Source organism: Arvicola amphibius, chromosome X (genome assembly GCF_903992535.2).
Source record: "Arvicola amphibius chromosome X, mArvAmp1.2, whole genome shotgun sequence".
NCBI lineage: Eukaryota > Metazoa > Chordata > Mammalia > Rodentia > Cricetidae > Arvicola > Arvicola amphibius.
The window spans coordinates 21,984,379-22,002,874 of record NC_052065.1 but is presented as its reverse complement, the minus strand read 5'-3'; the positions used below and the strand labels follow the sequence as shown (position 1 = coordinate 22,002,874).

Here is an 18,496-nt window from a genome sequence, read left to right as displayed (position 1 = left end):
TCCAGAAACTGAGCTATTGAACTACCAAAAAAATTTAAAGAGATATAAAGTAGAAAGCAGCAAAACCACGTAGGCACAAAAGAAACAATCTGTGGAAGTCTTGAAGTGCTTAACAGTAAAGAATAAATGTAAGGGGATTTTCGAATTCTGGGAAAATTAGAATTCTTCTCACTTTTCCTATGAGATAGGAAATTAGAAGGCACATGGCCAGGTTTTTCTTTTAAAAAGAGAAGTAAAATAGGAAAAAAGCATGAAGGAAAAACTAAGACATACTATGGGCCTAACACATCAAATCTTGTTAAAATTCGTATGTACAACAAATAGCAGTGAACAGAAAACGGAATATAAAAAGGTTGGAGTACTGGCTAATTGTTGCAAAGGGAACAAGAACAAAGTATTTTAAGGTTTTCACATCTTACCCTCTGTACTTTAAAGGTCCCAGGGAAAATAAACATTAAAATTACTGTGCTCTGACAACCTGACATGCTATTCTGAAAAGCAAACATCTTTAATTTCTTCGAAAATGAATCTTACCACATTAAGGATGTAATCCATAAGAGGGATAGGAATACGTTCCTCCGTACCAACAACCCTGTAATAAAAAAGGAGTCAGTTACACAGAAATATACAATACCAGTGAAATATAACAAAGTGAGGACCAGTGACAGCGTGAAATTTTAGTTCAAGCCATACTCCTAGCCGTTAAAACACTTAAGACAAAAACAAACAAAAAAAACCCTGAAATTAATAATGAAGATGGAGTTGAGTATAAATATCCTATCTAATCAAACTACTATATGAATTCAACAAAATAAAAATATTTAAAATAAATTCAATTAAAAGTCCAATCATTTGCTTACTGCGAAGAAGCAGGCAAAGAAGCAAACATAAAACAGAAATATAATTTTGTTAGATTAGAGCATTTAGTTTTGCTTAAAAATATTTAAAACTGAGAAATTTTATCATAGTGAAAGCTGAAGTCAATTCCTCAAGGTCTCTTTTCCTATTAATCTGTTACTTGCAGGATGAAAGTTCATGAATTATACAATTATACAAACTCCTCTGACACCTCTTTTTCGTATCTGTTTCAAGGACTCGTTTCCAGAATGGTCTAGTTTCTACTTAAGTTTTCTTCTAGATTTTATTTTTAACATATATCTATTCATGTCAGTATACTATATGTAGTGGTTTACCCCATCAGTTTTTTGTAAAAGGCAATTTAAAGATGTATTGTCTAAGTCTGTAACTTTAACATTTGGCATGCAGTGAGTGGTAAAACATTTGGGGAGAAAGGGGAAAAAAAAACCTTGAACACTTATTGTGATCAAGTGAGCCATTCAATTTTCTAGCCTCAAGGGGGGAAAAAAAAACTTTGTTTAAAAAAAAAAATCTTTAAGTCAGTATTGAAAAGATTTCAGGAAAAAAAGACACCCCCCCCCAAAGTCTTTCCTTAACCATAATGTTCCTTCCCCCTTAGAACAACAGCAGTATTCTATTACCTGACCATTTATCCTTCCTGCTCAGCCTCATCTCCATGGAGATAACCTAAGATCCAACCACCTCTCTAACTAAGAAGTCCAGATATCACTCCAATTCATGAGATTCTTGCCTCTGCGGATTCCAAATGTGATAGGTACAGAGTCTACTTGAAATGGAACCCAGGTGGCCCCTTCATTGCTAGATGGAAGATGGAGAAAAGAACATAAAAGGCAAACCAAAAGTATTATTCTTAGGAGTTAGCACAACTCCAGGAACAAACTAATTAAACCATATTTATTTTTGTTTTTTTCCTATTTCTTTTAGTCATTTAAGAATGCTAAAAATGATCAGTTACCTCCAATCAAAATCTACCTACAAGCTGGTCTAAAGAAATGCCACCCTAAATTTAACTTTATTTGAAACAGTTACATCTCTGAATAAAAAAAATCTGTATCATCTTAGTAAATGAATCAATTTATTACCACTGTCAAATTTTCTTCAGCCAAAGTCAGATTTTCTTAGTTCATGAAAAATCTACCTCTGACAAAAAGGCTGGCTCAGTGGGTCACATTTCAGGTTAACCAAACCTCTCTACACTCACTATCTCTAAAAACAAATAATTGTTATTGAGTTGCAAGGACCAAATACGCTTATAATTTTAAAGTTCCTCAGTGTTGGGTTATGAAACTACACTTTAAGATATGACTGGTACAACACTCTGGAAAACATCAGGCCATACGCCGCATTCCAGACATCATTTAGAATGAAGAACTGACATGCACTTGCTCAGATTATTAGAAAATATAGGCCTTGGTTGCAAAACAAGTCCAGTCCCTCCTTCTTCTTACAGTCCTGAACCAAGGCAACTTTAAACTATAATCTCTATTAATAACTAGCTAAGTCATGTGGTAGGATGTCCAGGCATCCTTTAAAAACCTGAAAGAATCAGAAATCCCCTTTGGAGTGACTGGAAGGCTCAGTGTTTGTTTTGTTTCTAACCACTTACCCTTCAACACCCATCATGCTACGCACAGTAGCTATCTCTCCTAAATCTCTTTGGATCTAAACGCCTGGCTTTTCTCTCTAGGACTCCATCTCCTAATAAAGCTTTTCGGAAATTGCCAGTTCCTTTCCACAAACCTTTATCAATTTCTAACTAACACTCAGGTGTGGGTGGTAAGCACGGTATGCTGAAAGAAATCAAGTACGAAGTGAATTACTGGCACCAACTACAAAGACCCGTTACTTAATGATAAGTAAATTCATCCCCAGAAATACCATATTTTCTGATATAAACAATTTAGAAACAAGAAGATAAGACCACATAAAAACTCAAAATTATTTGTAGTGGCTAAACGTACCAATATATAATCATAAGCTTTAGTATATAGGTGGTTGAAAGAGGAAGACTGAGTTTATAAAGACAATGTATGATGAATTCCAGGCTATACATAAACATATAACAAGACTCTAGTTTCTGAATGTAGACTAGTCCCTAAGCTTTCTTATTCCAGATTTTTTAAACCCATTGTCTTAAAAATACAAGAAAAAGGCACTAGCTTAGCATAAAACAACAAAAAGAAAACCAAGTAAACAAAAAACTAGTAAGTTCATCAACAAGAAAACTAAATAAATGTAACTGCAGTTATACAAAAGACTATCACTGAGAAAAGAAAAGCATTGACTATTGAGACATGATAATGATGAAACATCAAAATACAATTGAGTAATGCCAAATACAAGAAGCTTTAAATTAAACACACACTTGTACTTTCATTCTATTTATAAGATATTCTTGAATATGCAAAATTATTATATGCACAGTATAAATAAGATCAGTTTTGCTTTCATTTGGGATGGAAAAAACATAAATGACAATTCAAAAATTGTCCAGTTTACTGTACAGAAATTTTATATACACATACATACATACAAACACACACACATGAAAATTCCATGTGGATATGTACGTATGGTGTTGTGTTGGAGAGGTAAGGAAATATAAATCTGTAGGTACAATTAAGAATGCTTGAACTGGGGGAGTGACAGATCAAACACACAGTTAATATAAAGCCCTTTGATAGCAGAGATAGGGAGCATTGCTGAATTAAATAGGAATTTATGCATTACTACAGAAAAGAATTGGCATATACAATTATTGGAAGAACATAAGCTTGCATTTCCAACTGGAAGATATTTTGGAATGTGGTAACAAATGTGGATAGTGATACATATTTATCTCAAGTAAGGAATACAACATTAAGAAATGAGTGCTGTTGAGAAAAGAAAATGTTAATTTACTCTAACAGTGGCTTGAATTCTGAGCATATTAGGTCTAAAATTTAAAACATTCAGGTAAAGAAGTTTTATATATAAATAGAAACATACAGATTGACTTAAATATCACAAACACTTTCTGCATTCAAAAAATATTTTCTCATTTATAGACCAAAAAAAAAAAAAAAAACAAAAAACAAAAAAAAAAAACAACTCAATCTTGCAGGGTTACTGGCAATCATGGTAGGTTGGCTGGAAACACTGAAGCTTATATTCCCTTGAGAAGAGAAGACTTGCCTTCTTTCACACACTCTCCCTTGTAGAAACATGGTTTTAAACTAGAAAGAAGATAGGTAGGTTTGCTTTCTCAGACAGAAGATTAGGTAATACTATTGACACCAACAAACACACAGTTATCTAGAGTCCCAAAAGGTATTTACTTCTGTTGTCCCTGGTTTAATAATATACTCTACCAGAATATTTTCCTAACGACAATGCCCCAGTTTAGTAAAAGATCAAAAGTATTCATAGCCACAGCTAAACATTCAGGCATTTCTCAAAAGTATCTACAGATAAAAGGAACATTTATTATATGCATGAATGTATGACTACTATTATCTAGAAACAGCACTTCTGCTTCTGACAAACTGTTTCACGTGTGCTTGAATCAACAACAATGGGGAAAGTTGACCAACTTGGCATACTGAACTGATTTAATATCATAAACTAAAATTTTAAGAAAAATGGTTTTTTTTAGGCAACCAATGCTATTACTTCACAGAACCATAAGAGTACAGAGGAAGAAAGGAATAAAAAGCCAGAAAAAGACTTAAAATGATCTTATGCTAATTTTCAATTATCATAGACTGAAGTGACATTGGAGGTGGTGGGTAAGTAGCAATACAGTTAGTTGCTTTGTTTGAACAAGGGCTGGAGTTCCATCCCTCTGGCCACAAGTGAATAAATAAATTTTTTTTAATAAATAAATTTTTAAAGTGATACTAAGAATTAAATAACACCATAAGGTCGGAGAATCTGCCTTATAAACACTTACTGCTGATTAGGCTCAGTTTCATTCTGCTGAGTAGAATTAAAGCTCTGCATGGCCTGAACTTCCTCTTCCTCCTCATCTTCACTAGAAGCTTCTTCAGCAGCATGATTAGACCTTGGGGGAGGGGCACTAGCAGTACCATCTGCTTTCTGGATGGACGGCTTCTGACAAATATATTTTGGATCTCTTCCAAGATTACAGATTTCTTCAAGTAACTAAAAGTCAGAGGGGAAAAAGATTATTTATATGTAATGAAGGAATATCTAACATTTTGTGAGGATTTCCTATGTACAATATATCTAATATTCCCATGTACAATGTATAAATTATATTACCAATACACCATTGCTGAAATGTAGTCATTAGCTCCATTTTTACAAAGAAGAGAACATTGTGTGAAAAGTTAAAATCTTTCAAGGTCACATCCTTGTCCTAATTTACCGAGCACCAGTAACTCATATACAGATTCAATAATCTACTGGCCTGACAAGCAAAAGAGGGAGGAAGAAAGCCAAGAAAAACTGGCTAGTAAGGGAAATATTCTCATACAGATAGAAGTTAAGCCTCTGTGTACTTGTTAATCTCATAAGAAAGCACTAAACAGAGGAATTGTGTTAACTCAGAAAATGATTCTTAATATTAAGGGCCTATTTTAACCATTTGGTTTTACAACATGGCAGCCCAAAACCAAGGTTTAGAAATTAGGCATATTTTCTAGAAGATCAAAATCACAGTCATTATTAATCCCTACCTTAATGATGGCAGTTGTTGCATCTGTTTTGAGGGTGGGCTGATGTCTCATGAGCTCATCAACAGCACTCCCCAGGTTGGATGCAGTATCCCCTTAAAGCAAACACGAAACAAAAAAACAAAAACAAACCCAACAAAGAATGTTTAGACTAAAAAATATATAGACCAATAAATTTTTTCTTTTTTTCTTTTTTTCCTTTATGTTTTTTTTTTTTTCAAAAAATTTTTGTGCCAACCTGTGATGGAAAGAAGAAACTGAACTGCTTATTTCTAACACCATACATTCCTGCATGAATTTACATGAGCCTTGATCCTCCAAATCATTGTAGGAAGAAAGCAATCAGTTTAATGAACTCCACTGTTAAGGTCTGAGTTAGGAGCTAGTTTATGGAAAGAAGAGTAGAAAAGAATAAAAGCATCAACAATCCTTTGGCTGCTTCTTTAAAAAAAAACGATCCTGACTAGAATGCTGCAGTGGTAGATCAAAGTACAAAATGCATTGATTTATAAGATGGGGTGACACTATGTTGCCCAGGCTGCATTCAAACTCCTGAACTTAAGTCATTACCTTGATTCAGCCTCCTAAGTAAGAAAGTAGTACACTTCTGCAAACTACCAAATTTCTCCATCTATTACTTTCTTACTCTTCACTAATCTAGATTCAAACACAGAGAAGAAAATTATCTGTGACTATTTTAGAGAAAATAAGAACATCTTTTCACATCCAACTCTACATTTCTAATTTTTATAAACTAGATAGTGGACTTGGAAATACACCACTGGTTCCTATACCTGTTTCTTACCAACATCAGGACAGTGAACTATTCAGAAGCATGGATATACTATGAGGAAAGAGGCTAAGGATGAAGTATTCCTTCCTAACTGTAACAATAAAATATATGGTGATAATTCCCGTATAGGTATAGGATAGCATACCTAGCCAGAGAAATGATGTGCAGTCAAGGAAAACTTCCCTTGCCAAAACCAACTTTATATTATAAAATGAATAGTAGGAACTCACCAAGAGGATCAGAACTCCTCCTCCTCCGCATGGCTGGGAGGTAGTCAGGAGACAGAAGAACTTTGAAAAGACGTTCAAATGGCTGACATTGTACGAAAGACTGAAGACCTCGGGCATTCAAGCAAAGTGCACTGAATACATTTGGAAGGGAACCAAGGACTTCCCTTGTAGCAGGAACCTAGAGAAGATAGAGTATTTGAATGCAACATACATACGGTCAGATACACATGCAAAGAAGATATATCTAGGGGTGCAATACTGAATAATAGAAGAAATTGTGACAACCAGGTCCAAATTGGATCCAACAATATATATAAAAGCAATAACATTTTCCACAAAATAACTTATTTTTCACTTGCTTCTTAAGCATGTGCACATGTACCTTAGGAAACGGATATAAACAGAATAATTTTTATAGAGTGGTAAAATAAACTCACATCTTTGATGAGCAGTGCATGCAGCATGACATCTGTCAGCCCATTGTCCTGGAGTGAGGACAACAATGATGGCTCTTGAAATACAAACACAGTCACCACTTCAGTAGCTAAAAACAAAGTTGAGGAAAAATAAGGGAAACTGACTCTTCAAAGGCACTAAAAGCAAATAAATAATTAATAGCTTATAAGTTATACATTCAATGTTAATTTTATACTCTTGTGATTATAAAAATTAATATTCCAACAGAATACCAAGAATATTTCCATAAAATATGAAAAATTTTACTGGTAATCCTTTATTTTACCAGCACATATTTATAACCACAGTTATACTATATCATTGGCAATTTTTACATGTAATTGGGAAATTACATAATCCATCACACCATAACCCATTATTATTGAATGGCTGTACAGTATTCCATTAAACATATGTATATAAAATACTCTTTTCTGTGAAAACTGATGTCTCTAAATACTTAACTTGCCACGTTAGGATGCAGGTATTCTGTGGTAAATGTATAAACTTAACTGATAAATGTGGATAAAATATTCTGCAGAAATATTTAGTAAATTAAAATTGGAAACAGAGCATTAAAAACTACGTATTAATAGTACAAATTATAATACAGACACAAAATAATACTAATCTGACCACTTTAAAACCCACAATATTCAGAAATGTGTACTCAAGAATATCAGATTTTTGAAAATCTGATAATCCGACAAAAGGTATATAAACAGTGTCTAGAAACTATCTAAAAACAAAGCTGCTAATTTATATCTGCTATAATTACATCTAATTTGTTTTTTAAAAAAATCAAATTCTCATTTATGATTGTAGGGCCCATGGGTCTACCCCAGCTCCCAAGGTTCATTTTGAGCACAGTTTCTGGCCAGATAGCTAAACATCCTGTTTGTTCCTGTGTTCCCTCTGCCTTGCCTGGTGATTAGCTATATGGCCATAGTTTATTCCACCTTGGGCATGGTAATTTCCCACCTCCCTGGGGGGTTTTCCATTGTGCAGCAGCTAGGTATAAAAGTTTTTAATAGCCTTGAATAAACATCAGCATTCAGATGACTCCTTTTGAATGACCCAGGTCTCTTGTGTGTTCTGTCAATCTCCAGGCCCTTGCCCGGCTTGCAAATGGTACAGTGAAGTACGAACTGTGCCGAGTAATGCAGTAGTTACATATGATAGTGAGCAAACATTTCAAATTTGCAAGCAACAGCAGCGAAATGGCATGTATGTGGCAATTTTTTAGGATCAACAGCTCTCAGTGGCATTTGGGATGCTATTACAAATGTTTTTATTTGAGTTTGTATAGTAAATGCCATGTGTGTGCAGGTATTCATAGAGACCAGAAGAGGGTGTTGAACCACACACCCCCAAGCTGAAGTGAGCCACCTGACCTGAGAGCCATTTTGGGATGTGGGACCAGGACTATAATACTCTGGAAGAACAGCAAGTGCTCTTAATCACTGAATACTATTTCTCAACCCTGACATTTGGGGTTTTTTACTGCCCAAAGGTTCTAAAAAATTTAAGTCCTTTATATTGGATTATGCTTGTTTAGTTTTACAGAGCAAATTCAATCTTGACTTGAAAGTTGATAATATCACATAACATTTTCAATGTTTTTCAGAACTGATGTATCTCTTGATTTTACATCTTCAGTGATAAGAATGCTGATTTCCATAAATATGAAGTACAAAATGTTGTAAGGATGTTTAGTACAATTTAAGCAATTGCTGGTAATTCTGTCCTAATACAAAATCAAAATTAATTTAATGTTATTTATTAATCTAAAGACAACTAATACAATAGTTAAAATTTTATTTTGTTTTTCGCATGGCGTCTCATATATTCTAGGATGGTCTTGAAGCTGAACCCTTTGCCTCTATTACACTTCCCAAGCAACAGGACTACAGACAAGAGCCACTGTGCACAGTCTCAAATATCAATTTAGAAAGTCTAACACAATCCAAACAAACCATCAGTTTGACATTTGTATGTTGAAGAATGATGGTAGGAAAAGATTAAGCCTTTTCCCATAATTAAGTAACTGTTTTTAATAAGCAGAATACATAGCAAAATCATTGCAATTTGGAATGTACAGCAGTCATGAATTTGAGCCAAGGTGCCTCAGGCAGTGTTTGCTGGCATTACCTGATGTGATGCCCATATATTGTAAGAGTGCATATTCAGAATCAAGGCTGTGATGAAGCACTGTGATGCAACATGGACATGTACTACCTCAAAGCTTTAGATTAATAAACATTTGCTTTCAAATCACTGCCAACTTTTTTTTTTGTTGTTTTTGTTTTTTTTGAGACAGGGTTTCTCTGTAGCTTTGGAGCCTGTCCTGGAACTAGCTCTTGTAGACCAGGCTGGTCTCGAACTCACAGAGATCCTCCTGCCTCTGCCTCCCGAGTGCTGGGATTAAAGGCGTGCGCCACCACCGCCCGGCAACTGCCAACTTTTTATTGACTCTTACATTCAGTTCATAAGTCCTTCCTAAGGAATTATGACCCCACACCTACCAAATGTATCCTACTCTACTACTAGACTCAATGCCATTGGGAATCTCCCCAACAGGTAAACACATCCTTTACACTAGCAAATTGATTAGATTGCTTCCCTGCCACATTCCAACCAGTTTCCCCACCCTACACACCTCCACGTTCCCCATTGCCACCTCCCTTCTTGCCCAGATAAAGCCTCCTCCAGTTTCCTTTCAGAAAAGGGCAGACCTACCAAGGATATCAACCAAACCTCACACAACATTTTTGTAAACTCGTGTCATACCATGCTACTACCAATACTATTATAGTCCTCAGAATACATTAAATCCCCTTTAGGATTCCCAGTGACACTCAATGATCGGAGAACACAGCTTAGTTTTAGGTATGGCCTTAATTTAAGGCATTGCACCTTGAAGTCTTATCCATGAAGAAAGACTAATATAAACATAATGGCCTGCTAAATGACATCCACCTAAAACAACAAAATGGACAATGACTTCCTAAACAGGTCACAATTTTGCTCACTGCCTTAGTTACCATAACTCATAACCTTTAAGAGGCATGGCATCCTAGTAAAATGTAATTTGTGTTTTGTTTTCTATATCCCATTTTGTTCACAAAGAGAAAGATTTTGAACCAATGGGTATAAAGACCTAAACATACCATCACTGAAACCTAGATTAAGAGTGAAAACAGAAAGGGATTCACTGAAAATTGGGGTCTTCAACTGCCTAAACTATTCTGTAATGCAGTGAAAAAAGTCTAGCCCCAAATGTTTTCTTAATATGGTGGAGCTTAATGATCTGCTAACAGGAAGTTTACTTTCATGGGAAACAAGTCTGTTGCTTGGTCAGACATCTAAAATTAGTTCTTCCAAGGAGGAAAAAAATCTTAATAGTTTTCACAAGATGTTTGATGGTAGTTCTTCATCTGTCTTAGTCCTGAACTATTGAAGGAGAGATCCTTTTAAGATTGAGAATGGCTAACATACATTAAAATAATAAATGCTTATGTCCAGCAATTACTGTGCAATATTTTGACATTGGGTAGCCTGATTATGCATCATTTGACTCAAGATCTGAGAACAGGATTCTACTACTCAATTGCTAGTCTCTGTAGACTCTTTTTGGCTTATATGGTCTGAGACCTTGCTTGTTTAGGTCATTTTCCCTTGAGAAATTATTCTAGGTGCTAGAGATAAAGCTCAATTGATAAAGTATCTAGCATGCACCTAAGCCCTGAGACCCTACCTGAATGCAATTTAAAAACTGGATGTGGTGGTGTGTGCCTGTAACCCTAGCATTAAGGAGGTAGAATCATGAGGATTAGAAACACAACACAGACAGGCAGTGGTGTGTTTACCCCAACACTCGGAGAGACATAGGCAAGTGATCTCTGTGACTTCAAGACCAGCCTGGTATACGAAGCAAATTCCAGGATAGGCAGGACTATTATATAGAGAAACCTTGTCTCAGAAAACAAAAACAACAACAACAACAAGAACAAAAGAAACAGAAGACCATCATGTGCTACAAAGCCAGTTTAAAGTCAGCCCAAAAAATGAAGTCACATTTCAAAAAACAAAAAGTATTGTCAACCTTTTTTGAATACATTCATATTTTCAAAAGCAAAAAACCACATCAAGATTTGGTGGCAAATACAGAATTATCAATTCAGCACAGCACTGTAACTTACATGACGCACAACCAAGAATGCACAACATACTGACTCATTACTCACTCACTGTAACTCCAGAGTACAATCAGCCCTGGTTTCCTTGTCAGCCACTGTGTACATCACTATTCCATAATCACTACTCACATTTACTTTCTTTAAATTAACAGTTATCAACATAATACACCAGAATAATAAACTTCCAACGGTGATCAAAAGTCACCTGCCAAAAGCAACCACTTATACAACTAAGTTTGGTTCTCTTGGAAATCGATATTCAAATTGATTGTCAATCTCTTCAGGCTAAGCAGGCTATTAATTATGACACTGACATCAGTGACAAAAAATGGATGGGACTGTAGGAAATAAAAAGGAGTAGTTCAGGAAGATTAATGGAGAGACAATAAAGAGGATAAAAGTAAACAAAAGATTGAAGAAACAAAGTTCTTGGTTGGGAACAGAGTAAGAAATATCAACTATTTGGTGGGTTTCGGCGTGAAATTACTATAAAACACTATGACCTTCCAGTTGCTTCCTCCTAAATTTCCCCTTTTTGAATGCTATCCTTTCTCTTTCTCAAACTCCTATCTAAGAGCACACACAATGCTATTCCTCTGCTGAGCCTAGTTTTTAATCTGTCTTCTCTGATACAAAGTTTCCCACTAGAAATTAACTACACCTTTCAAACTACCTTGGGCTGATTTTCTTTTGCTCACAACTCCAACTCCTTTGCAGGACCTGACCTCTATTTCTATTAATATTTAGTACTTAAACTAACTTAGATTCAACTATGAAGTATATTTGTCTCATCAAGTTTCACCACAAAGTGAAGCATTGAGTAGTATCACCATCCTTGGAGGAAATGCAAACAAGCTTTGGTTCATTAACAAACACTCAATGCACTGAGGCTACTCGAGCAATGTTTTAATTTCTGTCACACTTCGTAAACCAGAAATCTTCAATAACTAGCAAAAATAGTATATGGTGGTGTCACGTGGTAATCTGTATCTTAAAAAGATTTTTTTACTGCTATGGGTCAATAAATAAAAGCTATCTATAAATAATTCAGTAAATAACCAACAAAACAAAACAGCTAGTTACATTACTAAAGCAAGGATCTCACATTCACCATGACGACTTCTCCCAGCCATCTCCTACCTGAGGTGAAAGACTATTCAGTTAACCATACTAACCACACTTAACAAATGCTACAATTAAATTGGGTTGACTGCGTACATTTCTCAAATTTATTAAAAAGAAATTATGCTAATACCACAATGATGGTAATCTGTCTATGTGTTACTTTCATTGGTTAATAAAGAAACTACCATGGCCCTTTCTTTAATAGGACAGAAAATTAGGTAGGCAGAGTAGACAGAACAGAATTGTAGGAGAAAGAAAGCAGAGTCAGGTAGATGCCTCAGGCAGACACCATAGCTCTCTCCTCTCTGAGATGGAAGCAGGATAGAATCTTCATGGTAAGACACCACCTCGGGGTGCTACACAGATTAATAAATGTGGGTTAAAGCAAGATGTGAGAATTAGCCAATAAGAGGCTGAAACTAATGGGCCAGGCAGTGCTTAAAAGAATACAGTTTCCGTGTAATTATTTTGGGGCACAACCTAGCCAGGTGTGCGGGAGCCAGGCGGGAACGCAGCCCGACGCTCCTTCTACACCACAAGACCACTGGAATCAGTGTGCACAACCACTGATAACTTGATTTAATCGATGAACTAAGTCTCATTTGCTGCCGGTGTCCCCAAAGTTCTACCATCAATACTAAATGGGTTTATTTTCATTCAATCATAGGTATTCTATTTAAAAATTTACCAAATGCTAGACCTGGTGGCACAGGCCTGAAATCCTAGCATCTCAGGAGGTGGAAGCAATATCATTTCAAGTAAAAAACTATACTGGGCTTGAGTGATTTTGAAACCAATCTGGACAATGCACTGAGAATTCATCTACTAAAAAGGAAAAAGATGGTTGAAGGCCTAGCTCACTGGTAGGGCACTTGCCCACCATGTGCTATAACATTACCCTCACCCTCCACCACTCTAACCCATGCCACCCATAACTAAACCAACTACTACCTATGTACTTGCTCCATTCTGAGCTTACTCCTAGAGTACCACAATCTCATTCCCTAAGCTTTGTTTTCCCTACCTATGCAAGAAACAATTTTTAAAAATCATATCCAAGACTTACAATCCTACTTTCCCAATCTATCCTTGGGAGGAAAACTGTTCCTATTTTGATGCAATTACTGTAAGAAAGTTTCCTAACTGGAAATTTCAAAATTTTAATGTGAAACCTGATTACCATCATGCTTAATGGTAAAATATTGAATGGTTTCCCTTATAAACTCACAAAAGACAAAGCACTTATCACATCAGAAGTCTCTGTTGGTATGGTAAGATGGAGTAAATAAAAGAATGAAGGTAATTAAAAAGAAAGACCTTATTTGTAGACCACAAAATTATATATAGAAAAATCTAAGTAATCAATAAAACTATATAATTAGCTTAAATAATCAATAAACAAGCAAACTTTGCAAGATAACAAGATAGAAATATTGAGATTCAATTGTTTCTTAAGCAAATAGACAAGAAAGTCATAATAACTATATATCTCGACTAGCCAAACTGTGTAAAATTCTTATTCCTAGGTTTAAAGAATCTGCCATTTCTACATCTCTCACTAAATTTCTTTATATGATTCTAAGTGGTATTCCAATCTGTGATGCTGGAGTGGGACAAAACCGAGGGCTTTGTCCAAGTGAGGTAAATACTTTACCAATAAGCTATATTCTAGCTTTAAAGGAGTTCTAAAGTCTTTTTATCTGGAGCAGGCTGGCCTTGAACTCTGAGATCTGCCTCTCTTTTGCCTCCAGGTACGAAGATACACGTAAGGCAGCACATTCAGCCTATGCCCAACTATCAATTCTACTTACCCAGGAGGAAGAGTGATGGGCCATAGTATTCTGCATTGCTGATGATGTGTTTCAACGAGGTAGGCAGAGAACCATCCATTACTAAGAGAAATGTGTACAAGACTATGATTAGTCTGGGAGAGGTATAAGGATCAAGGGTAGTAGGCAGCAGTATATTAACCATGGTAAATAAATCTGAATTTAGTCCAATCTAGTGGCCTCTATCTGACAACCCCAAACACTTTATTTTGTTCATGCAGTAAGCTTTAACAGTAGGTTAAAAAAAGAACAAATATGGAGACTGGGAGAGAAAGGCGGTAATAAGATAGGTGTGGACAAAGGGCAAAGCTGGGAAAAATGTAAATAACCATGTCTAAGAAATGTGATATCAAATAATAAAGTTATCAATTTACTAAGTATACGTTATAAAAGGGTAAACACCAGGAGAACATGAAAAATACAAATCTTGATAATCAAGTTTTTATAGAAAGCAGTATACAGAATCAAAATACCATGTCGTATGCCATCTGAGAAAGCAGGGTCTTGAATGGCCTTCTTGAGGAAATTTAACATGGACTTGAGAAGTGCTGCTCGTTGTGGAATACACTGGACTCCTGGCATGGGAGAAAGGCAAAAGGATCATACTGGGTTCAGCATTCCATCACAGTAAATAGGCACATGAAACAGGTATTAAGAGACCCATCTATATCCACTAAAGCAAAACGAGAAGACATTTAAAGTGAGATCTCGGGACATTGGAAAGAGTTTTTTGAAAGTGGAAATTAAATCATCAAGGATGGCACAAGACCATTATTAAAATTAGAGTTCTAAAGATAAAAAATAAAGAAATATTATGAAGTAAAACAGATTCAACTTCCAAATTCACTCTGTTCCTCTTTTGAATATTATCTGCTCTCCAAAATGTCTGTTTTGATAATCAATGTGTGAACTGCCAAAAGACCATAAAATGTTACAAGACATGTTCTTATAACCTCAAATGTACCATTAAGTGCTTCCTAAAGCTTTCTTATTCACTAAGTTAAGAAGTCAGTCACTGTGAAAGACTGTATCTATGTGTCTACGGGCCAGGACCCGGGCCCGGGCCCAGGCCCGGGCCAGAGATGCTAGTACTGCTGTTGGAACTTGATGCCCTTAAGTCAACATCCAGCTGGTGCTCCATAGATATGGACAAGTCTGGACTGCTTTCCATAGTTACATCTGCAACTAAAGTACAAGTTATGATAAAGAAACTAATTAGAATAAAAGATACTAAGAAAAGAGTTCTGAGAAAACTTCTTCCACTGAGTTGAGATGAGTGATGCAAAACATGCAATGTATATTATGAATAAGTGGTAGGTAGTAAGCAAATCCTATTAAAGGAGGTTAATTAAATAAAAAGAGCACAGGAAATTGAATTTCAATGCTCATTGGGAAGAATACGATACAAGGGATGTGATGTGTCTCTCTGTTCTAAAAACTATATACATGTGAATGTGGAAAGGATATAAACAAGGCTGGAAAGAGCTGCATCAAACTAATAGCTATGTAGGGGGGTTAGAAGTATGTATTAACATTTCCTTTAAAACATTGAATAAAATAATCTAATTATGTAAAAGCAAATATTTATTCTCTTCAATTTATGAAATATACAAGATCCCCTTTAGTGTTTATGTTTTGAAATATATTCTGCCAATCATTTTTAACAGAAGTATGTACCTATTTACACAAGAAGCACAAACTCTTGACTGTGTAACCTTTACATTGAATACACAATATCTTTAGGAACACAATACAAGCATTTGGATTAGTTTTAAATATTTGCTTCCTGGTCACCGGTTGGAAAACTAAATCAAGTACTTCAGATGTTGTTAGAATCTTTACCAAGCACTTACTGTTCTGCTTACAATTAATTTTTATAATTATATTATATTAAATAATTATAATTATATTATATTACAATTGATTTTTATAATTATTGTTTATAATTTTTATAATTAATTTTTATAATTATTGATTTACAGTAGATACTCAAGCATCACTTATCAAATAGCGCATTTACTCAACACTTTGGGATCTCAGCTGTGAACTGATATCTCAGCTTGTTCCCAATAAAACAGAAAGAAAAACTAAGCAAAAGGGTTTCTAGGGACAGCAACATGCACAAATGAATGTGCCAAAAACAAAGTAAATCAAAAAAGGAATGGCATACAATTTATTATTCTAATATTTCACAAGAATAATAGATACATGTAAAGATAAGCTTTGTAATTAAGCAACACTACTGTACATTCTACGAGGTATTTTGCGGACCAGCTTTTATTCTATTATAAGGTATATATTGGGTGAGGTTGGAATTGTTAAAGCAGACACAGAATGTATTTGAAAACAAAGATGATCTGATTTAAATTTCTGATCCTGTGACTTAAAAGTTCATTCCAAGTATCCATCTTTTCTTAAAGCACACAGATACAGTTTTTCAAGGTCCCATTTAAGAGTTTATACTCTTCCTATAATTTATAAAGCATATATTAACTCCCAGGATACATGGTAAAACAGAGAATATTCTGACTCTCGAGAAGTTATTATGTTTTCATACGTTAAAAAGATACTGATCCAACATGTTAAAAACATCAATTACTAAATGATCTGCAGTGACTTTAATGGTCTACTGCATTTCAACCATCTGCTTTACCTCCCAGTTCTATTCCAAATAATTCATCACCTATAAAAAAGTTGAAAACAATCTGTGGACCTCATAATTTATAAGAAAGTATTAAACAAAAAGGGCAGGACAAGAGAAAAATCTCACACAAAAAATACTGAATAACTTGTTAATTACCATCCATATCAGTTTCCATTTCTTCTCCTTCTTGAGTGGTAGTAGGTCTCTGGATCTTTGGCTTGATCACAAATGGACATTCTTTTCGGCACAAATCTACTTCATGCTATAATAAAGGGGAAAATGTTAAGAAAATTGTATACATTTCAGGGATTAAAATATTGTGATTAAAGAGTCTCAAGCAGATAATAGGTTATAGAAACATAAAAGAGATAAGATGGTTACTTTGAGTAGTTAGGACAGTTCCTATACTCAGCACTCACTGGAATTCTATGAAGTCTATACAAAGTGATCCTTAGACAATAATACCTCAAGTCTATAGATGAAGATAGAGAGACCACTATGAGATTGAAAAGCTGCCATATCCAGGTTGGTGATGAGGTCAACCACTCTGACAGCTCTGGTGACAAATGTTATCTGGTCCTGTTCATCACCAAGAAACTTTATGACCTACAATAAAGAAAGAAAGAGAGAGGGAGAGTTAAGCACAATTACTGAAAAGAGAGAGCTATAAAAAAAATCTATATTCCTTTGCAAAAATAAAGTATGGGAGTCCCTATGAAACAGCATAGTATGAAATGGAGGGAGGAAAAAAAAAACACATGCCTGATGTTTTTTGTGCTTGTCAAACAATAGTGCTATAAATTGAAAGACTGGATGCAACCTTCTATGAGGCCACATGGACAATTCATTAATAGGAGTATATAAAATTTCTGGTAAGTTTAATGCAAGCCAAAAATAGACAGCAAGATATTGTCTCAAAATACCAACTAAGCAACCAAAACAAAACAAAGCCTATAATATTAAAGCAAAACTTTACAGGTATCCTAATATACACTTAATTCTTAGGGGTATAGTCAATGTCATGCTAACATATAGCACTGTCTTGGCCCAAAAATCCCAAAGCTATCAAATTGTGCTGGATTATAAACATACCTTAATATTGACAATAGATATATTTTTTTAATGTGGTAACTAGAGATCAAACTGTAAGTAACTCTATTAGAAAAAGCTTTCTATGTTAACTGTTCACGACAAAACATCGAAACCTATACTCTTAGTTAATTTTCTACAAATATATTGAAAAGGAGAGTAAGTACCTTTAATAAAGCTTCCATCATTCCACAGGAGACCAATGCTTCACCACCAGCATCATAGCTGGCCAGGTGGTACAAAAAGGAGAAGAGAGCAGTGGCAAACTGGTGGGGGTATGGGTCCATAGAAGGATCTACAAAGGAAATTGGGAGAGGATATAAAGTTCAGAATTCGGTACTAAGCTAGCAGGTCCTTAAAACAACGAAAATGTCAAGATCCTGTTGTTCCCGGAATAAATAATTAACAAACTTACCAATCATAGCCTGGATGCAGTTCCGCACAAGAACAGGCAAAAATCCATGGTAGGAGGCAGTTCCAGTACAGTCAATAATACTGCTGAGCTTGGGAGTTCTCTCCAAATGCACAATTGATGTTAATGTTCGTAAAGAAGCAGCTTTAATTTCCTTTGAGAGT

The 18,496-nt window shown here is 35.2% G+C and overlaps 1 protein-coding gene across 1 annotated transcript in view; it reads right to left on the bottom strand.

Moving 5' to 3' along the window:
- Positions 1–18,496, bottom strand: part of Huwe1 (HECT, UBA and WWE domain containing E3 ubiquitin protein ligase 1) — a 139,342-nt gene that overhangs the window by 64,601 nt on the left and 56,245 nt on the right. Inside the window, 11 exon segments of the mRNA XM_038317423.2 lie at positions 533–592; positions 4,811–5,022; positions 5,559–5,650; positions 6,579–6,756; positions 7,016–7,122; positions 14,170–14,250; positions 14,661–14,762; positions 16,988–17,093; positions 17,297–17,437; positions 18,088–18,215; positions 18,336–18,486. Coding sequence (XP_038173351.1) covers positions 533–592; positions 4,811–5,022; positions 5,559–5,650; positions 6,579–6,756; positions 7,016–7,122; positions 14,170–14,250; positions 14,661–14,762; positions 16,988–17,093; positions 17,297–17,437; positions 18,088–18,215; positions 18,336–18,486 — 1,358 coding nt within the window.